Source organism: Callorhinus ursinus, unplaced genomic scaffold (genome assembly GCF_003265705.2).
Source record: "Callorhinus ursinus isolate GAN/ISIS: 27379988/994484 unplaced genomic scaffold, GSC_fseal_2.0 scaffold13, whole genome shotgun sequence".
NCBI classification, from domain to species: domain Eukaryota; kingdom Metazoa; phylum Chordata; class Mammalia; order Carnivora; family Otariidae; genus Callorhinus; species Callorhinus ursinus.
In genome coordinates, this window is record NW_027397075.1 from 39,693,203 (window position 1) to 39,717,654 (window position 24,452).

Consider the following 24,452-nt stretch of genomic DNA (forward strand, 5'->3'; position numbering starts at 1 on the left):
TTTTAAATACTAGTTTAATAATACAGAATGATTTTATTTGTGCAGTTGTGTGCTCTCTACCCAGGCTTTCAGAGCTTTACTAAGCAGGTTATTATTTGGTCTGTACTGTTTCTCTGGAGAAAGTTTTTGTCTTACCCATTCAAAAATAAAATATGTCTACAAAGCATAGCCCTTCATAAAAATAGAAGGGAAAAAATTCATCCATGGGTCTATTACTCAATGATAAAAACCGTTATTTTTTTTTTAGGATTTTATTTATTTATTTGACAGAGAGAGACACAGCGAGAGAGGGAACACAAGCAGGGGGAGTAGGAGAGGGAGAAGCAGGCTTCCCGCCGAGCAGGAAGCCCAAGGTGGACTCAATCCCAGGACCCCGGGATCATGACCTGAGCCAAAGGCAAACCCTTAACCACCTGAGCCACCCAGGTGTCCCTTCCTTGAGATTTTTAATAATTTAATGACTTACGTATATTTTGATGGGAAACTTAAAAGGTTTTATATACAATCCACCTTCTTTCTTTTTGGTCTCTCTTGAATATCTTCTTACAATCTCTTTAAATAGCCATAAAAGAATAATTGGTTGAGTTATGCATCTTTGTGATAATCTAGTCATGGACTCTGAGTTTCTCTCTTAAGACAAAGCCCTTGATTTTCCATTTTTACACATCTTGTGGGTTTCCTACTCCTCAATCCTCTCTTGTTGATGGCTCAGAACCACTTCCTCTTTCAAGCTTGCCTAATTTCCTGTCCATTCATGTCCCTGGCTTTGGTTGGCAGGTCTTATTTATTTAAAACCATAACAACTAAGATACATTATATATATATGTGTGTGTGTGTACATATAGATACACACATAATATAAATAAGATCTATATATGGTATATATAAGATATTTATGATACATATATTTTTTCTTTCTTTCTAGTCCTGCGTAACTGAGTGAGACAAAACTTGTCATCTTTCCCTCCTAAGGGAATTTCCTTCAATCTGGAGATTATTTTTGAGTATACGTTGTTTAAAAATTGTGTTTTGGTTATTGTTTAGTGCTTGCTTTGTTTATTTGTTTATCTAGAGATTATTAAAGAGCCTGTGACTCATAGAAGGTATTGTGTAAGCAGATGTGTTTTATACTCATTACCGAGGATGTTTACAGAATCTCCCCCTCCCCCAGGAAGTGAATATGCAGCTGCTTTGTATACTTCACCTGCTGCCATTACCCAAATATAGACAAGTTCAAAGCCCCACAGACACCCTTCACAGAAAACAGGAAAACAGATGACAAAATATCTCACTTCTTTTCTCTTTAATGGTCTTTCCTTTAAAATTATTTCCAGCATAAATTTGGAACTGTTTTGTTTTTCTAATAAGAAGCAAATTTCTAATATTCAGACTGTTTAAACTTGATTCTTTTCCCTTTCATGCAGAGTTGTATTAAATCAACCAAGTATTTTTGTGACACATAAGCTTGGTCTTAATCTAAATGTTTACCTAACTTTCTTTGTAAATGCGTAGTTTGATGATTTGCTCCCAGTGGAACAGGAAAGTTCAGGTCAGATTTGGAAAAAAGGAAAGAAGTGCTCCTGCTGTGAGTCCCAGGCTGCTGTGAGCAGGTCAGCTTCATTCATCAACAGATCACAACAGTCCAGTTTGTACCAGATATCTAGACACTTAAGATTACTTATTTTTATTTTATTTTTGCAATTTGTCTATACTTAATCAGTATATGTACTGATATGCTAAACATATTCTTTAGGATGAGTCTTTCTGACAAATTATTATTTATTTAAAGCCTTTCTGGTTCCATAATGAAGGGAAAATTAACTCACAGTGTGAAAGAAACGGTTTTGGAATGGAGTTTTTTTTAAAGAATTATAAAGGTACTAACAAGTTTATTTTATTTTTTTAAAGATTTTATTTGTGTATTTGACAGAGAGAGCAAGAACAAGCAGGGAGAGCAGCAGAGGGAGAGAGAGAAGCAGTCTCCCCGCTGAGCAGGGAGCCCGATGTGGGGCTCAATCTCAGGACTCTGGGATCATGACCTGAGCTGAAGGCAGATGCTTAACCAACTGAACCACCCAGGTGTCCCCTAACAGGTTTAAATGTTGGTATAAATGTTCCATTTGTTTGGCAAACTAATTTTCACATTTGTTTTCCCCTTAGTCCTGTGGTGGGTAGAGGTTGAGAAGATGGGTAGGGAAAATGCTATACTATTCAGTATAGAACTAACATGACTAATATTACAGTATCAGTCCAACAACTATTTATCAAAGCATACCATGTACCTGTTACTGACCTTTCTAGGCTCTCAGGAGTGAAGGCTGAGAAATGCACTTTCAGTGATCTGTAGAGTTATTTAGCGGGAGACAGTAGGAAATATATAACAGAGTGTAGGAGAGGATGGGATAGCAAACATGCATGTGGGAGTCATCAGGGTGTATATTCTGTGTGGTGGGATTGTGTTTCAAGGGGAAAAGTGGCTGATCAAGAACGAAATAGGAGGTGATGAGACTGGGAACAGTGGGTTTGGGATACTGTTCAAGAGGTTTGATGGTGAAGGGAAAAAAAAAAGAGGGCAGTTGCCTGAGAGGTAGATGAATTTGTTTTGTTTTGTTTTGTTTTGTTTTCCTTCAGAACTTGAGTACATGTTTGGGCTTGGAGGCAAAAGCAAGTAAAAAGAAAGATAATGACAATCCAAGAAAAGGGGCATAATTGATGGGGTAAGCATTTAGAGGAAGAAGATTGGAATATCTTCCTTTTGAGAAAGTCAGGGAAGAGGAAAGTATAGTAGATAAGGAGATGAACTTGAGACTTTGTTTTCTGGAAAGAGGAAGTCTTCCAGGAGTAAAGGGGGAGTGGGGAAGGGAGCCTGAGGACACCCCAGAACAGCTGCTGGGGAGAGTAGACGAGGCAGTCACCCAGGATGAGAAAGGGCTTGCTGAATAGTGTTGGGTCCAGCTCAGGCTGGATGGAGCACATTTGTTTGTAGTGGAGCCAAGCACACAGCTTCGTTATGTCTTCTGCACTACTGGAACACCTGCAGGAATGCTATTAAATACCAAACTGTCCCGATCATAAGAATCAACTGGAAGAACATATAGAGAATACAGGATTTCCAGCCTGTCTTGGGTCCATTCTGATTCAGTGGGTCTGAGGTAGGGAATGGAATTTTCTATTTTTCTAGATCTCTTAATTTTAAAAAAGAATACATTATAGTGGCTACACAATATGTTTTAAAAGGAAGACTTTTTTTTTTTAGATTTATTTGAGGGAGAGAGAGAGAGAGAGAGAGAGAGAGCACAAGCAGGGGGAAGGGCAGAGGGAGAGGGAGAAGCAGGCTCCCCACTGAGGAGGAAGCCCGATGCAGGACTCAATCCCAGGACCCCAAGATCACGACCTGAGCCAAAGGCAGATGCTTAACTTACTGAGCCACGCAGGTGCCCTAAAAGGAAGACTTTTGATAAAATGTACAGAATCCAAGCTGAACCACGCTAATTTAACTCCTTAATGAAACACAAATCTTGATTTTTTTTTTTTATTTTTATAATGGACTAATTATAGTTGGGGGCAAAAATGGCAAACAAAATCAATATACTCTATCAAAATATTTTCCAGATCTGTTGACTAGGAACCTAAAACCTTTTTCTAAACTGAAATAACCCATCTGATTTAATTCCCACATAGTTTTAAAATGTGCCTTCACGTGGGGACTTAATAAACTCTAGAATGTCAATTGTGTGTGAAGTGTGAATGAGGGGTTTTAAACTTTGTTGCAGAAGATATGATTGAGTACATGGAAAATCCAAGATAATTTAAAGATAAATTAATTTACAGAGTTTTGGTTTTTTTTTTTTTAAGTTTTGGGGCCTAAGACAAACATACAAAAGTTAAAAGCTAGTAATAAGCAATTAGAAAATGGACAAGAAAAAAGATGCCATTCTTAAGAGCAAGACAAATCCATACGAAATTGGGATTCAGGAATAAATCTAACAAATATGTGCAAAAATCTTCATGAATGAAAATGACAAAATGTTATCAAAGAGCATTAAAGAAGACTTGAACAAATGAAGAGAGAGGCCATGCTAATGAACGAGAACAGGGCTGCTGTCTACAATTATTCAGGATACTCATAGCATAAGGCTCCTAACTAAGGAGGCAAACAGAGGCTAAAATGCAGCCTGTGCTGCATTTTCCACTAATGTGAGGCTGGCTGCATCTGGGCTGAGGAAGAGTAGCTTTTCCTAGTTTGCACGTAAGTGCCATATGGGCTAGCAGCAGTCTTAGATGGAAAGAATATATCATAAAGCTATCAGCCTCATGCTAATCACAAATTCACTGTTTTTCCAATCAAAATCCTGACACTGTTTTCCTATGGGACTTGACATAATTCAGCCTAGGTTCATATGGGAGAGCATTGGCTAGAGAATATCTAAGACAATTTGAAGAAGAACCAAGTGGGAAGAGTTTATAGTCCTGGGATCAGAAATTCTTGTAACACTATAATAATTAAGACAATATAGTACTAAGAGCACACGGATAGACAATAGGCCAATGGAATAGATTAGAGAGCTCAAAAGAAACTCATTCAAATATGGAAACTTGGAATATATCAGAAATGGGCACATGTTGGGAGAAACGTGGACTATGCAATAAATAGCATTGAAATAATTATCTGTATGGTAAAGTATGGATTTCTAAATCAGTCTACACAACAGATTAATCCAGTTTGTAAAAAGCCTTATGCTAAAGTCCTTTTATTTTTATTTTATTTCTTTTAGAGCGAGAGCAGATGGGGAGGGGCAGAGAGAGAGAGAATCTTAGAATCTTAAGCAGGCTCTACACTCAGCGCGGAGCCTGACAAGAGGCTTGATCTCATGACCCTGAGATCAAGACTTGAGCTGAAATTAAGAGTCAGAAGTTTAACTGACTGAGCCATCCAGGTGCCCCTAAAGTCCTTTTAAAAAAAAATGTGGGAGAACATCCTTATAAAGAAAATAGTAAGGAAGGATTTCCTAAATCAAACATTAAAAACAAAAACCAGAGAGAATAGGATAGTTATATCTGATTCCATTAAACTTTAAAACTGTTGTTCAACACTATAATCCAAGGGAAAAGACAAGCCACAGATTGGAAAAATACAAGTGAAATGTTTATATCTGAGGATTCATACCTAAAATTGACAAATAATGCCTACTTGTCACTAAGACACATGGGGAGAGGATATGAATTCACAAAATAAGAAACCTGAATGGCCAATAAATATGTGGAAAGATGCTCAACTCACTAGTAATCTGATAATTGTAAATTAAGGCACCATTTTTCACTCATCAACATAGACGAAAATGTGTAAGTAGGACAATTCCTAGAGTTTCTAAGGATGTGGGAGGAATGAAACTCTCATACTCTGCTGGTGGGATGTGACTGACACAGCTCCTTGGGAGAGAAATTTGGCAATGTCAAGTGCAGATGAAGATGTTCACACTTGGCCCCAGTATTCTAGACACACATTCTGGAGAAACTCTCCCATCTCTGCACCATATATGTTCACATCAGCCTTGATTATAAGAGCAAAAAGAGAGGAAACAAGTGAGAGGCCCATCAACAAGGAGATAAATAAATTGTAGTATGTGTTAGAAGTATGGATACCAGTTAAAATGAATAAACTGGAAATAAATATCATATATATACATGATATATGAGATCTATCTATCTGCCATAAGCAAGCTACAGAATGACAGGTAGAATTAAGTTAGAAAATGTGCATATCAATGCTATTAGTTAGATATGGATACATGCATATGTTGGAAGAATCCAAAATGACTTACAGGAATAAATATCACTTTGAGTATAGTGGTGCCTAGTAATGTTGTGGGACAGGGTAGAGGGGGCCACAAATGTAGCCATAGTGTTTTGTTTAAAAAATTTTTGAGCAAATATGGCATAATGTAAAGACTTTGTTTAGCTTGACAGTGGGAATATATGTTATGCACCTTACCATTCCATATGTCTGAAATAGTTCATAATTAAAGAAAATACAGACATAGACAAAACCCTTGTTATTAGCGGTATATCATTCAATACATCTCACCTCTTGACTCATACAAAGTAGGATACAGAGAAGAGAGCAGAAAAACTTTGTTGAAGGGGCGTCTGGGTGGCTCAGTCGTTAAGCGTCTGCCTTCAGCTCAGGTCATGATCCCAGGGTCCTGGGATGGAGCCCCGCATCGGGATCCCTGCTTGGCAGGAAGCCTGCTTCTCCCTCTCCCGCTCCCCCTGCTTGTGTTCCCTCTCTCACTGTCTCTCTCTGTTAAATAAATAAAATCTTTAAAAAAAAAATAGAAAAACTTTGTTGAAGACATTTCAAATATGTGGATGATAGGCCAGGTCCATAGCAGTACCTTTTAACCTTGATTTGGTACAAAATACATTCTTAATCAGTAAATAAGAAAATCTACTTAATTAGTGAATTTCCCAGGGAGCCTTATGATATTAGCCAGCAAAGACTGTAGCTTTAATTGAGACAGGGATGCCACTTAATTGGCATCCTGGTTAAGAGGTACTCAGATAAGGTCAGCTTGTTTCCCCCGTGCCCAGAGCTTTGCTGGGTCTCTGCCTTCTTGCTGGCAACTTCTGCCAATTAGGATGAAGCTGAGCCAAATGTTTTTACTGTCCTTCATAAATCACTTAATGGAATGTTTTAAATACAGATTCCATGAATTTCAGAATGTGTTCTGAAAGACATTGGCATGCTAATTCTACTGATAAATTTAGAATTCATTACATTGAAGCACTAGACATTTGCATTGCTTTTAATTTGTTACTGACCCAACTGCTTAATATGTATAGATTAAACGAAATAAATTGATAATTGTGTTGGGACTCAATAATGAATTTTGTTTGGTTATATCAGTATTGTCAGGGTTCTCCAGAGAAACAGAACCAACAGGAGAAAGAGAAAGAGAGAGATTTTTTAAAATAAGGAATTGGACAAATAAATAAAATAAAATAAAATAAAATAAAATAAATAAAATAAAATAAAATAAAAACAAAATAAGGAATTGGCTTATGCAGTTATGGAGGCTGACAAGTCCCAAGATCTGAGGTCAGCAAGCTGGAGACCCAGAAGAGCTGATGGCATAGTTCCACTCTGATTTTTAGTATATGTGCTGCCGAAGCGAGCACGGCATAGTTCCACTCTGAAAGTCAGCAGGCTAGAGACCCAGGAAGAGCCAATGTTTCAGTTCAAGTCGAAAGACCAGAAAAGACCAATGTCCCAGCTCAAGGAAGTCAAGAAGAAGGAAATTCCCTCTTACTCAACCTTTTTGTTTTATTCAGGCCTTCAACTGATTGGATGAGGCCCACCCACACTGGGGAGGTCAATCTTCATTATTCAATTCATGTATTCAAATACTAACCTCATCCAGAAACACCCTCACCGACGCATTCAGAATATCTGGGCACCCCATAGCCCAGTAAAGTTGACATGTAAAATTGACCATAACAACATCTTTTTACCCAAATTTAAGATTGTTTCACAAGACTTCTTTTTTTTTTTAAGATTTTATTTATTTATTTCAGAGAGAGAGAGAATGAGAGATAGAAAGCACGAGAGGGAAGAGGGTCAGAGGGAGAAGCAGACTCCCTGCTGAGCAGGAAGCCCTATGTCGGACTCGATCCCGGGACTCCAGGATCATGACCTGAGCCGAAGGCAGTCGCTTAACCAACTGAGCCACCCAGGCGCCCAGGCTAGTTAATTTCTTGATCTGAACACAGGAGGACATGGAATTTATTATTACGATCCGATTCAGCTCTAGAGGTCTGTAACTTTGATCTTTTCATCAATATGTGGAAGTTGCAGTGTGATTGGCATTGGCATGTCTGTGCTACCATCCAAATAAACTCAAGTTGCTTTCTTAGGGTTATTGTGGAAGGTAGTCCCAGTTATTTATAGCTCTCCTTCATATTTAATTTCCTTGGTGCATATAATGACTAGTTTAGAGTAAATGAATCTCACCTGTGAGGCTCAGACTCCAAGCAAAGCCAAACTTATGAGGTTTCAGCACATTTATTAAGTACTGTGTAAACTTACTTTATAGAAGAGCAATTTCCATAGAAAAAAAATGGTGGTTCCATAGAGCTTGATACTATCTAAACAGCACTATTAGAAGGTTTGGTGGGTCTTTTTCTGTCTCCTTTTTTAGAGTATCACATATAACAGCTTTGAATAATTTTTCACTAATGTACATTACTCAAGAATATTTTAATTTATGGGCAGCTGGGTGGCTCAGTGCATTAAGCATCTGTCTTTGGCTTAGGTCATGATCCCAGAGCATCGGGCTCCCTGCTCAGTAGGGAGTCTGCTTATCCCTCTGCCCTTCCCCGCACTCATGCTCTCGCTCTCTCAAAAATAAATAAATAAGTAAAATTTAAAAAAAGAATATTTTAATTTAGTGATTAACTGTTCTACTGACTGGCAACCATTAGACTGTCAAAAAACCAAAATTGTACTATGTGATGAGCTGTATTTTAGACTCTGCTAGATTCAACCTTATTATTGGAGATATTTGGGTTGTTATAAGAAAACTGTATTCTGAGGACACAGTGCCTGACCGAATCAAGTGGACAGGAATTAGAACCATTTTGGTAGTTCTTAAATTCTTGTGAGGATAAGTTAGAGCATGCTAAAATAATTTTCACTAATGAGTACTTTATCTGGCCTTGTAAATAGTTTCAAAAAGTTAGCTGGCCTACAGAAATGTTGACTACTTTATGAAGTTCTTCTGGACCCTCCCAAGCCTAGCATTATCATCTTTCATTTTCCTAGCCAAGTCACTCCTACTTATTGTTACCCATATCCCCAGACTAACAAAACAAAGCATATCTGGGCTCCAAACATGGTTCTCTAAAAATGCACTCTTTCTTTTTTTACATCAAAAGCATAGATTCTTGAGCAAGAAGTAGAAACTGTAATAGCAAGCATTTCAAACAAATATACTTCTGTGTGGGGAAAAGAAAAGTAGAATGAAGAAAAAAGATGGAATATCACTGGGAAAATAAAAAAACCTGAAAAAGACAGCAGAACCTATTGTGTTGGAAGGGAAATCACTTAGTAAAATTCCTCGGCTTGTTGCCTGGTTTATTTTAAGTCTAGCCTGACTTCTTTTAGGTACATATTGTGTTCATTTACATGGCTGCAATCTGAAAGCAAAGAATATTTTCAGGATTCTGGAATAATCTGAGAGCCTCTGATAAAATATGTGCAGATAATTTTAATGACTATAATTAGACTCCAAAACAGCAAAGGAAACCTCATTCCTTCTTTCTTTCTCTCTGAATTTCAGTTATATATTTTCTTCAAAACCAAAAAGTTTGTCTAATGGGCAGCCATGATTCCTTCTGAATTCATAGTTGTTGTGATGCTTTCTGAAAAAGTAGCTGTGTCAGATTGGTTTAATTTTCTCTTTCACACGCTTTCCTCTCGTTTTTATGAAGAAAAAGACAGCCAATCTGCAGCTTCCTTTGGGGACATTACAGCTTAGAGAAGTGGCAAAATAAACAGGATTTATTCTCATCAGATGTGTCATGGGAAAATTGGAGGCATGCTGTGAGATAATGGCAAAATAATCTTGAAAATTTCCAAGCGCGTTTTCCAAATGAAATGGAAGAAATTTAAAGTTAGCTTCTGCCTAATTATGGCTAAAGAAAAATGTGTACATAAAAATATGGTCATATATATATCTTCCAACAATACTATTATAGTTTCTTCCTCTAAAAAAAAGAGGAGGGCAGACTTAAGGTCCTACAGTTCTAGAAAGCTGATCTCTGGAATAGCTGACCACAAGGGTTTTTAGTTTTTCCATAGATTAAGGTAATGGGAATTACAACATATAATATGGTAGTGTTTTTTTCCCTTTCTTAGTGTCTCCTTCATTTCTCTTCTATTAACCTGTGAAGGTATTTTCTACTAAATGCCTAGTGCAGGTGAGCACCTTAATTTATTTCAGTGCTGTGGTCAATTGTAGAAAACATTGTTTTTGTTTCTGGTGCTAACCTTAAAACCGCCCTTTATTCTACCAGCAAAAGATGGGTTTATTCAGGAATGAATAACAGAGAATTACAATCTGGGACAAGCAAGCTACAGCAAAACACTAAGCAAATCCACACGGAACAAAGGAGAGGAATGCTCTTTTACAGAGGAAAAGGGGAAGTTGGGAAGACTGTTATAAATAAAAAGTCCACTGGAGTAAACTGGGAGTTCTAAGTATAGTGGTTTTTCATTGGCTGAGTTGTGACTTTCCCTCATTGGCTGGGCTACTGCAAGGGCAGGAAAGCCTTTCTTCCTCCTGCTGGGAGAGTGAAGGCTATCCACCAACAAGCAAGGTCCATCTCTTCCTGTTGGATTTACAATTGAGGAAGAATGGTAGGGCATGAGAGCTCCCCCTGTGGAATGTCCTGACTCCATTTCAGTTAGGTTTTCATTTATGATTTTTCACACTGTTGACCCAGTGGAGTTGGTGTCTGGCCCTTTATGGAGCATCTGTAAGTACATGGGGATTCACTGAATGTCCTTAACAAGCCAAGCTTTGTGGCCATGGTAAAGATATGGGGCCTGCTTTTAGAATAGGGATTGCAAAAGATTGAAGGTTTTTTAATAGTCCAAGGACAAGTTATATCACAAGCCCAACTCAGAGTTTTGGATCTCTGTGAGTGTGCGTTTGGAAATGAGGAAACCATTCTTTGTTTATCCCTAAGCCTGTCTGTTTTCTATCCAGATGCTTTCTCAATCTAGAGAGGGTCCTGGCATGCCTTTGAAATATTTCATATAAGCTCTTGTGAGTGTTTGTTTTGTTTCTCTTCTGTGGATTAATGTCTGAAGTAAATCACAGAGAACATAAGTGGTTTATATGTCTCTAGTTTTTAGCACGAAGTAGAGTTTCTGCCAGGTAAGCTTCAGGGAGTTGATGGAATTAAGGCTCCCCTTGAAGAATTTTTTACTCTTCCTATAGAGTCTGTTCAAAAACTTATCACTCAAGCACCAATAATAAATGTGCTTACACACACACACACACACACGCACACACACACATACACACTATTTAGTTCAATTATGGAGAATCCAATTTATCCCCATTCTCTAAGGCATTTACTAGAAGAGAGAGTCCTTGGGCATTATTCTGTGTAATTAGATTTTTGCACCTTTGTATTGTGAATTGGGATTTCTGAATTTTCCACCCTAAGGTGCAGAATGATGATGCTCAGAAGCCTGAGACTAAAGCTGATGTTGTAATTCATCAGGACTTTTTAAACTTTTATAATTTGAGAAACTCTGGGGAAAATAAACAATAGTGGATATTATACTCTATTTTATAAATATTAAATATTTTATTTTTTAGAGCGACTTCTCTTGTTCCTCCAAATTAATTTTCACCAGAAACCTCAACAGTTTTTAAGAAAATGTGTCAAAGGCTTACTTAATCCTCTTCTCATGTGTGGATTTGGATCAGTTTTGGGGAAATAGCCACTTTGTTAAAATAAATCCATTTTTTTTTAATTTTGTATTTGGGGCACCTGGGTGGCTCAGTCAGTCAAGCATCTGCCTTCCACTCAGTTCATGATCATGAAGCCCTGGGATCAAGCCCTGTGTCAGGCTCCCTGCTCAGTGGGGAGTTTTCTTCTCCCTCTCCCTCTGCCTCCCACCCCAGTTGTTCTCTCTCTCTCACACACAAATAAATAAAATCTTCAAAAAAATTTTTTTGTATTTTTCTTATTCATAGTAACAATAAAAATGCAACATTTGAAAATAGTGATTTTGAGGGGTAGTATAGGAAACAACAATGATGAAATGTTAAATAAATAAAACTGGATACAAAATATAATATTCTCAACTATTTAAAAAATATAAAAATGTTTAGAAGAAAATATAGCAAAGATATGTTTGGATTTTTTATATCTTTCTGTACTTATGAGTTATTTTTCTAAAAGTATTTGAAGAGGGAGGAATCTGTGTATTTCAGAGAAGACTTTAGAATATATTATAGTTATATTGACACTACAAATGATGGGAAAACTAGGAATAATCCACTATAAATAGTATCTTTCAAGAAAGAAAACTAATGATAAAGACTAGATTGGAGTTGAATTACTACAGAACTGGAAGGTTAACAAAGTAACTTCTAGGATAAAAAATACACAAATCTTTTAGGTTGTTCAGACTTCATGTAAGTTTTACCGCATGTAAGACTTCATATACTTCCCATGATTGCACATTGGTCAAGGAAAACAAAGGAAGGCTTTTGTTTGTAAATAATTCCCCACATATAATTTCATGGACAAAATTCACATAAAAGCTTAAAAGGAATTAATCAGTAAGTCTGATTTTTTTAAAAAACAAATGAGTTGAGCTTTGAGTGTACATTTTTAATAATAAATAGTTGAGGGGCACCTGGGTGGCTCAGTCAGTTAAGCATCTGACTCTTGGTTTTTGGCTCAGGTCATGATCTCATGGGTCGTGGGATTGTAAGATCAAGGCAAGTATAATCGGGCTCTGTGCTCACGGAGAGTCTTCTTGAAAATTCTCTCCTTCTGCCCCTCCCTGCCACTCGCTCACACTCTCTCTCTCTTTCTAAAAAAAAAAATAAAAATAAATAAATCTCAAAAAAAATATTCGAGTGAGAACTGTGCATTTCTCCTTTCTGGGGACATTGGCATGGGTTTCAAGATTATGATGCATTGTACTTGGCTTTACTCTTAAACATTTACTCAGCCATTCTTTCATTCATTCAACAAATATCTGCTGAGTACACAAATACAGTATATCCTTGGAGAAGAGATAAAGTATATTTAAACAGCTGTAGCAAAGTGGAGCACAGTTTTGGAAGAACACAAAAGAAGGTGAGATTGTTGGGGAGAAGCAACTTCTTTTTCGGATGGAAGCGCCATCTGGGCTTGAAGGATCTGAAAGTGGCTGGCAGAACATTTAGGGGGAGAAAGGAGGGGTGAAGGCATGAGCATGTACAGGGGGCAAGGTAGGAGTAGGAGAGGTAGGAAATCAGGACAATTGGGGCCAGATCACAGGGCCTTTGGCACTGGGCTAAGTGGTCAGTACTCTGGGCAATGGGGAAACTGTTGAAGGTTTTTATGAAGGTAGTGACATCATCTTGTAGCAACCTGTCAAATGAAACTTGTCAGGCCAGGACCCAGAGGACTGTAGCTTTCTGTACTGACCATGAGGTTTTCAAGAGTTCCCTGGAAGTATTAAGGGTAAGACCTGGTTCTCAAGGACAATTCCCCACTCTAACATCTGGGCCTTGGTAACCTGTGCTTTCTGGTGAGTGGGGCCGTGGTGGCCAGCTTGGGCTCAGCCTCTCATGTTCTGCTCCATCAGCCCTGGACTCACTCTGGCCAATCTCCAGGACCTGCCTCTGCCATACTGACCAAGCTTTGGCTTATTTCCCATGCCCCCCACCCCCCCAGGATCTCTGTATCAGCACTGGCATTCCCCATCTCCCGCTCTGGTTTTGACTTTTCTTGTTCCTCTTTTAGAGCTGAGAGCTAGTACTTTTGTTGTTGTTTGTTTATGTCCCCCGTGATACTGAGGGCAGATTAAGAGACTTTTACAGTGTTGAAGGTGTGCTGGTTGGGATGGGGCCAAGGGGGTGGGTCAAGAAATATTGTAGGAAGAGAAGGGACAAGATCTGATGATTGCTGATGATTGAATATGAGCACAAAGGAGAAGGAATCAAAGGACAGTGCTGAGTTTTTCAGGCTGTACGAATTCAAACAGCTTTAAGGGGGCCAGAAAATGCTTTTCTGACTTTTACAAAATCAAACTGAACCTAAGTGTTATAGACAGAGCTGTTGAAGAGTGTTCTTTCAGCTTTGGTACTGATTAGCCTGAAGCGTGTTATGAGCAGCTTGGTTGAGTTAGTTGTACTAACACAATGCCCCACACAGGCTGCAATTATTGAGTAGGATTGGAAGAAATATACCTATGCGGAAAATGTGGAAGAAGCCTCCATTGGTTCTAGTCTTTCTATTATTGATTAGCCTCTTTTTAGTGAAAAAAAGTGCTCTCTTTTACAATTTAGGAAAAGGAATGTGATACTAAATCGCAGCAGGGGTTGAGGGGGCAGGGGGAGGACGAAGGCAGTTCAATACTCAAGAATATTGAAAACTGGAAAACAAGCTGCTTTTGGCTAAGGTTATTTTATGTGGTGTCTGTGGGCTGATCCACTTATTGGAATATTTTCATAGTGGAATATTAAATACTAGTAATAATAGTCAAAATTTATTGAGCAACTAGTGTCAGGCACTACTCTAGGCACTTTTTTACCTACAGAATATCTCACTTAATCTTCACAAAACCAGTGAAAATGGGCAATTTACCCATTTTACGTGAGAAAATTGAGGCTCAGGGAGAGAGAGGCTCAATGTAACACAGTAACTAACTCATGCTTTTCACTCTGGTTCATTAATACCAATGTTTTATTTAGATGGTTTTCATTTAGGGATGTACTGAGGGTCCCGTATGTGCTGGTAAGTGTTCCTGAAACATCTGTGAAAATGTAGGTTATGTTTGTTTCAAACCTGCAATGAGTGGGATACCGAACAGCCGTTCGGTATGCAGCTGGGCAGGATGACCCCAGTTGAAGAGTTACACAAGACAGCCTGCTTTTATCTTCTCCCTGATTCCTTAATTCAGCTTCAGGACCTTCCCCTGGCAGTTGGCTTGGGTGCTCATCACGATTATCATCATTGATTTAATTACTATTGATTATTGAGCACTTTCTATGTGCCAGCTACCATGCTGAGCAGTTTACTGCATTATTTCATGAATAACTACAATAACACTATGAGAATGCTCCTCTTGTCTTCATTTTATATGAGGGGAATTAACTTGCATAAGGTCCCACTGCTGGTAAGTAGCAGAGATGGCATTCAAACCCAAGTCTTTCTGACTCCAGAGTCCATCTTCCTAACCAAAGTGTATTTTGCCCCAACACTAGGCTTTTCTCTAAATGTCAAGATCTGGACTTCGGTGTTCCTATATTTGGGTTTAGATAGGCTTACTCTAAAATCTAGATACCTTTTGAGAATCGCTTTAGGTTCTTTTCCCCCTAGAACTTATGATATTTTTAGTTGTTTCATTCACATTTTGAACCAGTCATTAGGTTAATTACCAAAGGAAGCTGTAATCCCTTTCTTATAAATGCTGCCTGGTGGAAGATGTGTTGCTACTCAAATCACAGAAGCATTTTTCTCATACACTGGGAGGGAGTGGTGGCATCGTAACACCTCTGTAGAAACAGGGCATCCTTGGGTGAGGCTTTGTGATGTGGCAGGAAATCAAGTTTCAAAGCTTTGTAGAGCTCATCATAAAATGGCATCCACCTTCTTTCATTTAAATCCAAATGCTTGCAGGAGTGCAAAAATTAGTATCATAAATTAGCAGGCTGCTCTTCTGTTAGACAAAATAGTGGTCACTTGGTCCCAAAGGGCAAATTTTGTTAATTGTTTATATGTTTTGGTGATGTGACACTCATTCTTATTGTGGGAATTCTTAAAGATATCCTACTCCTATGTAAGAAAATTATAGACAAGGATCTAGAATTTTATTTCTTATGCACTATATAAAAGCTAATAAAAATATTAACCAATTAGATAATTATAAAGCCTGAGTATATTAAAGTATTATGCAAATACTGATTAATAGTCATACCATGGACTCACAGAGCAAGCAAAAGCATGCCTGATTCAAATTATAGGAGCTTTTATTTGCATTTGTACAGAACCTATTATTAATGGGTCTCAAAGCACCTTTCAAGTAATAGTTATTAAAGCCCATAAATATGACCCAAAAATGTCATTTTATTGAGGGGAATGAGCAAGAATTCCCTTTTACCTCAAAAATAGTATGAGACTGAAATGCCTGAGATAAAGGAGGATTCTTCATATAAAGGGATTACTCATACACTATGGGTCTTTGGCTGCTATGAATTCAAGGTTCTCATATTGAATATCTCAATCTATGGGGTTAGAACTCTTCACTTATTTTTGAAATTTTACATGCACAATAGCTCCAAACAGATCTTGCCGGTATGTTATATTTTAATATTTCTCTGTGACTATATCAAATTTGAAAACAAAAATTATGCCAAGTTCACATGAAAGTATTTAAAAATATTTTGGAATATCATATCAGGTTTATTTTTTCTCAAGATAATATCTTATTCCAAGGACTAACAGTGTGTGAGCACAGTCAGTGGGACCTGTGTTTATTTCTCTACTTTGTAGCAAGTCCTTGACAGGTTGTGAGGATTTCTAATCTGTCTCAGAATATTCCTTTGCCCTTCCTCCCCAATTTCTTTTTCTCCTTTCCCTCCTTTGCAACTTCCCTACTCTCTAAAGCTAAGCACAGGTTGGAAAAGCTCAAGAATATTCCTAGTGTCTGACTCTCCCTCTTCTTCCATCTTGAGTCCTCCAACTGCCCCCTTCCCCACTGTGATTGATCCTAAACTTTATTTTCTTTTGGTGCTGAGAGATCATAATGCAGTTGCTGGTCACTATTGGAAGACAGCTATACTCATGTTTATACTTCAGTGTCATATAGTTTCCAAGAAAAGTATGGACTAGTGAGCACCTTCCTTTATAGTTAGGGACACTGGAGCCTGGAGAGAATGAAGGACTCAACTGAGGTCATCCAGCTGGTTTCTGTCTCCCTGGAATTGGGACCACAGCTCAGGTCTCTAGACTCTTAAACCAAAGCTTTTCCCTCTACCTCATAGTAATTGTATAAGGCTTTGAGTCACACAAAAAATTTACCCAGAAACACAGGGGGCAGAACTAGAAGAAACAGTTTGTTGATTTTATCCAGGGCTATGGGTCAGCAAGATGAGGTGGAGTCTCAGGGGTCTGAAGAAAAACAGAATATTGTGTGTGTGGAGTTGAAATGGTGGACCCTGGGATTATTGTGTAAGAGTTGGGTGACTGGAGGTAGAGGGGGATGAAGAGCAAGTTGAAGTGGAGAATCGGGTAAGGCAGAATGGTAGTTGTAGAAAGATTTAGAAGGATGGCTGAGTTTATGGCCTTGGTAATGTGAAAATTTCTATCGGTTACTGGATGGATGGTCCTTAGGGATAGTAGAGTCTCTCAGGATGATGTCAGGGAGAGGGAGAGATAAAGGCACGTATGGCATGTTACAAAGTTCTCGGGGAATGTGAACTCACCACAAATCCCTGGGAAACAGTGGTCTTAGAGGGGTAGATATGTGTCTATTCTGTAAGAGATGCTGTATTTCTAATTTCTAATTTTCATATTTTTCTAGGGAAAACTGAGGCTACTATCAAAAACTTCAGTCCCTACTATAGTCGCCAGTACTCTGTGGCTTTCTGCAATCATGTACGCAGTGAAGTAGAACAGCAAAGAGATTTAACATCACAATTTTTGAAGACCAAGGTAACTATGGACATTTGGTTGACATTTTCTCCCACTGAAGAATGCTTTATAACTCATCATATTTCTGAAATAAACAGTAATTTAAATGGCAGTTTAAAAAAATCTGTTCTCAAATCATTTCATGGTCAAAAAACTCTATCTTCCTAGAAGTTAGAGTGTATGGTTTCTTGTTGATGGTGTAATCCATATAGAAAGAAAACTAGTATGATCCAATTTTATTGTTTTTCCCACATGATGCTTTAATATCAGGAAATTTGACTTGCTGTAGTGAAGTTCAGTTTTTAAAAAGTCATAATTTTAGTGTCTCATATTATGGGCATTTTTGTTTTGGTCATTGATTAAATATGATTTTTTTCTTCGAGTCCCCTGACTTACTCTTTTTCCTTTGCTCCATGATAATAATTACCCACAACCTCAACACATATTCATTCATTGACACCTACTATGTGTCAGGCCCTATTCCAAGAATTGGAGATCAAGACAAATTCTCTGCTTTCCTGTATATATTTAAAAGTAGGAGACAGTAAACAAATAAAGAAACAAATATCAGGTGATATCAGGTCATAATAAATGCTCAAAGAAAAATAAAGCAGGAGCCTTATTTTAGAGAAAATGATCAGAGAAGCCCTCTGTGAAGATGAAATCTGAGCGGGAACTGGAGTGAAATAAGAGTAGGCTGTGCGAATATCTGCGGGATTTGGAACAGTAAGTGCAAAGGCCCTACAGCAGTCATAAGCACAACAAGAAGGCTATGTGCTAAGAGCAGTGCGAGCAAGGGAGAAAGGATGATAAATGACTACAGAGTGAAAGGGAAGGACCAGACCATGGAGGAGCTGTAGACCGTGATAAGGGTCTTTATTTGTAAATATGAAGAGAAGTTATTGGAGGATATCAAATACAGAGTAACTTGGAATTTTCAGCAATCTCTCTGGCCTCTCTATAGTGAATAGACCATGATGAGGGATAAGAGGGGAACCTGGAGACGGGTGAGGAGGACACAGTAGCAGTGCAAGAGAAGAAGGGTGAAGGCAAGTTGGATGAGGGTGGTGATGGTAGCAGTTGTGAGGAAAGGTCCAAGTCAAAATGGACTTGCGATAGAGCTGCTGGAACTTGCTGATGCATTGGATAGACGTTATAGGAGAGTGAAAGTCAGGGATGACTACTGGGTTTTTAGCCTGCGCAAATAAGTACATGGAGTTGTCTTTTACTCAGAAGGAAGGGTCCGAGGTGGGTGGGAATCACGTGTTCCCTTTTGGCCATGTAAGTTTGAGATGCTTATTTGACATACACCTGTGGAAATAGTGAATAGGTAATTAGTTGACATTTGGAGACCCGGAAAAGAAGGATCCAGCGAGATGGACTGAATAAGAAATAGCCTTGCAGGAGGAGAAAATCAGGAAAGAGGAAATGTGCCAGAAGGCAAATAAAGAAGGGCTTACAAGAAGGGGGGAGTGATAAATGGGTCAGATACTGCTTAGAATTTAAGTTGATCAATAGATTTAGCAGCATGGGTGTGTAGGGATAACTGAGTGTCATTCCCATAAAAGAGTGATTCTCACAATGTAGGGAGCTTGTTAAAAATGCAAAGTTTGGCCCACACCTCCAGAGATTCTGATATAGTAAGTCTAGGGTAAGGCCACATTTTTAACAAGCGTATCAGTTGATTTGAGTGGCCCAGGTTAAAAAAAAAAAATGCTGCACATAGAACTATAAAGTTCAGCCTATATATGGGTTCAGTCTCATTTAAAGAGAAGAGTGAGATCCTCTCTTACCTGTTAATAAAGCAAGATAGGAAACGGCCTCTTTTATCTGTCAGGATAGAATAAATTCAGAAGGCAATTTAGTTCATCCCTTAGCCAAGTCTTAAAAAGATTACTGTATCTGTCTTCTCCCTATGCTTCATGTAAATTTTGCTTGAAGGTGGAGGGATACGTTTCTAAAAGCACTTTGATTTTTTTTAATAAAGGGAAAAGAGATATAAATTCAGTGACACATGAAAGACAGGAGGCCCATTCCTGTATTTTGAGATAATACAGGGATTTTACCATGAGACAGGATGGGAGTTATTCCTTACACAGTTAGCCCAAAGGGAGACCTAACTAAGAATCTAGCAGAGACTTCCCTATAGCACATACGTCATCAGGGTTAATAAGAAAGCCTCAAACTTTTACTTAAGTAGAAAGGTAGAACTGCAGTTTGCTGGCTAGCCTGCTTGTTCTTCAACCAGAGGGTGAACACAGTCTCTTTGAGGAGCATGCACATGGGGCAAGGGTTTACAGTCTGGGTCCCCAGGGCTTTTAGATCTGGGAAGACCATTGAACATTGACCCTCAAGCCTGTACCTGGAGGTATGGTGGATACAGGAGCAGCCTATTAATTCTCCTGTTTTCAGGGATATTCACAGTGTTGGGGTATACAGCCACAACTTACACTTACCTACCTCTTCCAGAGTTTATCAACGATCCTTAAGTGACATGTATACAAGGCACAACCTTATTCCTACAATCCCTTCTACCATCTGCTTCTCTTTTTGTAGCATAATGGAGGGAAATGAAAGTCACAAACATATCAATAAGACAAATATTTGCATTTGGTCAGAGGGAGCAGGAAGGGAAAGTATGGAGGGAGGTGGGGGAAGCCACAATTTCCCCAGAATCTCAGCACAAGATAGTTTCTGAAAACATTCCTTGAACTCCCGCAGATAGACTTAGTGATAGCATGCTATGTTATCTTTTGTTGTCACGATTAATGATATTCACCTTCTTTAAAGCCACCATTGGAGCCTGGAATTGTTCTGTATGAAGCAGAGCTAGCACAGTTTGCTGAGGACATAAAGAAATGGAAGGAGCGGTACATTGTGGTCAAAAATGATTTTGCTGTGGAGAGCTATGAGAACAAAGAGGTACGATGTTTCCTTGTTTGTAGTGGTTCTTGCAACATTCTTCAACATTGGCTGGGTTGACTGATATGCCCCCTCCTTTGAGACTGATTCCTTCAATAAGCACTCACTCATGCAGCTACTCACTTCAGTTAACATGTTTACTGAATGCCTATGATATGCCAAGTGTTATAGAAGGTTCTGAGCCTCTAACAGAAGATGAAACAGATGCTTGCAGCCCAGCAGGCAAGATAGATTTGGAACAAGTAATTGCAAGGGAGTGTGAAAATAGGTTACACCAAGTGACCAGTGCAGGAGCCCTTCCTAGGATCATTCAGCTTCAAGGTCTTTTTCAGTCACTGCCCTCATATCTCTCCCTCTTGGCTCAATGTCTCCATGTCTTCCTACTGGTAAGCCTCCTATGTGACAAGTGGCTGAGAAGTTACTTAATAAGACTATGACTGCATTTGCATGGGTTCCTAAAAATTCAAACATTTCAAGACTTTATTCTACTTACAGATTTTTTTTCATTTAACTTTTTCCTGGTTATCATATGATTTTTCTGTAAAATCATTAGATGGCTATCTAATACAATATGTCTGCAAACTCTGGAGAAAATGAGGTCATGTATAAAGTGCCTAGCACCTGAGAGGACTTCCGTTTTTGTTGGTTCCCATTTCTCTCCCCACATGGGGAGGTCATTTGGTCTAGAGGAAAAAACACTGGGCAGTGAATTGGGAAAATGAAAGTTTAGGTTGGGCCTCAGTTACACCAGAGAGTCAGGCTGAATGATCCCACTGGTTCCTTCCAGATCTTGCACTGTACACATTTTTAGAGTACATAGATCCTCAAGCTCCTTTTGGAGTGAATGTTTATCAGTTAAAGGTGGTACCAGGTTTAAAACTCTGCTTTCTTGACTCCAAGTTTAAGAACAGTCAGGACAACCTCCATGGATACTTGGAGTAATACCTCGGATGCTAAAGCATTAGGAAGAGGCTTCAGATTGACAAGTCAATGTGCTTCCTTTCCATTTCTGATGGGAAATAGAAATAAAATACAGTTTGAACTTATTCCACAGGCTACCAGGCAAAGTTCAAGTGCTCTCCTGGGTAGTCTTATTCAACATTCATTAAGCTAATATCTTTTCTGCTTATCTATATCAGGACTTTATTCAACACTTGATTTGCTCTCAGAAGCAAATTATCAATGCACTACATACAATAATGATAATGATAATAAATCACCTCAGGGGTACCTGGGTGGCTCAGTTGGTTAAGCATCTGACTTCTGCTCAGATCACGATCCCGGGGTCCTGGGACTGAGTCACATGTTGGGTTCCCTCTCTCTCTGCTCCTTCTCCCACTCGTGCTCTCTCTCTCTTTCAAATAAATAAATAAAATCCTAAAATAAAATAAATCACCTCATATTTTGTATGGCACATTACAATGTTCTGTCAGGGAAGCTTGAGGAGAGGCAGTAGAGCATAGTGGTTAATATAAGGTGCTTTGAATCACACCTTTGCCAGTTACTAGATATGTGCCCTTGCATAAGTTATAAATCTCCTTGAGCCGCTATTTTCTCATCTGTAAAATGGTGAGCATGATCCATCCCTTCGTCACCATGTTGTTGTAAGGGTTAAATAAATGAACATATGAAAGCACTTAGCATATGGCCAACCACTGGTACAGCCGTTACAGTATGATTACTACTATTTGAGAGGAAACACTCATAGAGCTTGCTCTTGGATTTATTAGGGTTTTCACCACATTTGGCACTAACTGAACTTTTAATTTTGAATCAGATTTTGGTTTTTTCCTTCTTTTCATTTTTTCAAGCTTGCTCCTTCAACTTGCAATTTATGGACTATATTGCTTTCTTTGCTTTGCTCATCATTAACTTGTTCAGGTTGGGTGCCTGGGTGGCTCAGTTGATTGGGCGACTGCCTTCGGCTCAGGTCATGATCCTGGAGTTCCGGGATCGAGTCCCGCATCGGGCTCTCTGCTCAGCAGGGAGTCTGCTTCTCCCTCTGACCCTCCCCCTCTCATGCTCTATCTCATTCCCTCTCTCAAATAAATAAATAAAATCTTTAAAAAAAATAAACTTGTTCAGGTTGTTAAGATATGGTCACTGAATTTGGTAATAACTACATTTTTTTAAAAAACTTGGAAATTTTACAGGGGTGCCTGCAGAGCACCTCAGGGGCGCTTCAGTTTGTTAAAAACTTGGAAATTTTTTAAAAGTGCCCATGCAGTTTGTCATAATTCCTCAAAGTTTTAATAATATCCTGTTTTTTTAATTTATAGAGGGCATTTTTTTATTATACCTAAGACTTATATATTAAGTACCTATAAATTGCCTATTGTTTCATTGAGAGTCTGGTTTTGGAAGGTAATTAAGCAGGAAAAAATGAAGCGTTCTCATTCAATAATCATGCCCTACTTCCTGTATACTTTCTGGACAGACCGGGTATGAATCTGAGATTTGTCACCAACTCACTGCTGGGCCATTGACAAGTTCTTTGAGCTTCATTTTTCTCATTTATAAAATGGAGAAAATAACTAACTCATAGCACTGTTTTAAGGATTAAATAACATAAAGTTTATAAAAGTCCAGATTGGGGCCTGTTAGAAAAAATAACGCGATTCAGTCTGAGCTGAACTGCTCTTAGACTTTCTCAGTCACAACTTTAGATTCTTCTCTGTTGTGCTCTGGGTCCCTCGTGTGCTTAAGCAGTTGAGTGGGGGTTCTTACAAATGGAAAGCAACTGGGGCGCCTGGGTGGCTTGGTTGGTTGAGCATCTGCCTTCAGCTTAGGTCATGATTCCCGGGTCCTGGGATGAGTCCCCCATCGGGCTCCCTGCTCCTGGGAGAGTCTTCTTCTCCCTCTAACCCTCCCCCCTGCTTGTGATCTCTCTTTCATGCTCTTTCTCTCAAATAAAAAATCTTTAAAAAAAAAAAGGAAAACAACCTTCTTAAAAATGCAAGAATTTGTTTTGGGGCTTCTGGGTGGCTCAGTCTCTTAAGCGTCTGGCTTTGGCTCAGGTCATGATCCCAGGGTCCTGGTTTGAGCCCTGCCTCGGGCTCTCTGCTCTGCAGGGAGTCTGCTTCTCCCTCTCCCTCTGCTCTGCCCCACTCTGTACTCTCTCTCTGTCTCAAATAAATAAAAAAATCTTCAAAAATTTTTAAAAAGAAAATAATTTGTTTTGTTTGGGACTCTTCACTCGCCATCTTATTGATGGAGAATGTGTTATTGTTATTCTGATTTTGTTGCCCTGCTCAACATTATTTTAGTTTTCCCCAAAAGCATACTCTAGATTTTGGGTCGTACAGTTTCTTGGTTTCAATTCTCAATTTGCATTGAGGCTGTTATTCTCAAAATTTTGCCTTGACGTAAGCCCTCCCATCAGAGGCACATACTTCAATTTCACCTTATCTGTCTATCCTCATGAGTGGATCTGCCACACAAACTGCTCTGGAGTGGTAGCAATTCTCTGCACTTCTTCTTCTTTTTTTTAAGATTCCATTTAATTATTTGAGAGAGAGATAGTGAGCGAGAGCACAAGCAGGGGGTGGACAGAGGGAGAAGCAGGCTCCCCGCTGAGCAAGGAGGCTGAAGCTGGACTTCATCGCAGGACACTGGGATGACGACCTGGGACAAAGGCAGATACTTAACCAACTGAGCCACCCAGGCGCCCCTCTTTGCCCCTCTTTTACATTTCCCAAACAGCAGAGCTTTTTGTCTGCTGGCTAGAATTTGTTCTGTTATCATGATGGTGCATTTCCCTCCCAGATCATTTTACTGCAAAACAGTCTCATGTGGTGTCATGTCTTATCATGACAACACTTTTCTGTTTTGGGTGAAAATCCATGGCAACCATCATTACAATTTTATGTCCCCCATGTCATTCGACATCGGTCCCCAAGCCTTTTGTGCAGGGAGTGTCCATATGCATCATCACCCTTGTGGTTATGAGAATGATTCAGGTGCTAGCATCTGAAATGCTAAGTGTGGTGCAGGATTTCTAGAAGTTACTAAGATGTTTTCCCCACTTGAGAAACATACCTAGAGTGAATCTCCTGAGATGAAGGACTCTGATTTACCATTTTGTGACCATCACTAAAGTA

General features: G+C 38.9%; 1 protein-coding gene across 1 annotated transcript in view; it reads left to right on the forward strand.

Annotated features, from left to right (window-relative positions):
• The window catches only part of NIBAN1 (niban apoptosis regulator 1), a 152,750-nt gene that overhangs the window by 45,411 nt on the left and 82,887 nt on the right, over positions 1–24,452 (forward strand). The window contains exons 2-3 of the mRNA XM_025878052.2: positions 17,321–17,451; positions 20,221–20,352. Coding sequence (XP_025733837.1) covers positions 17,321–17,451; positions 20,221–20,352 — 263 coding nt within the window. The remainder of the gene's footprint in view (positions 1–17,320; positions 17,452–20,220; positions 20,353–24,452) is intronic.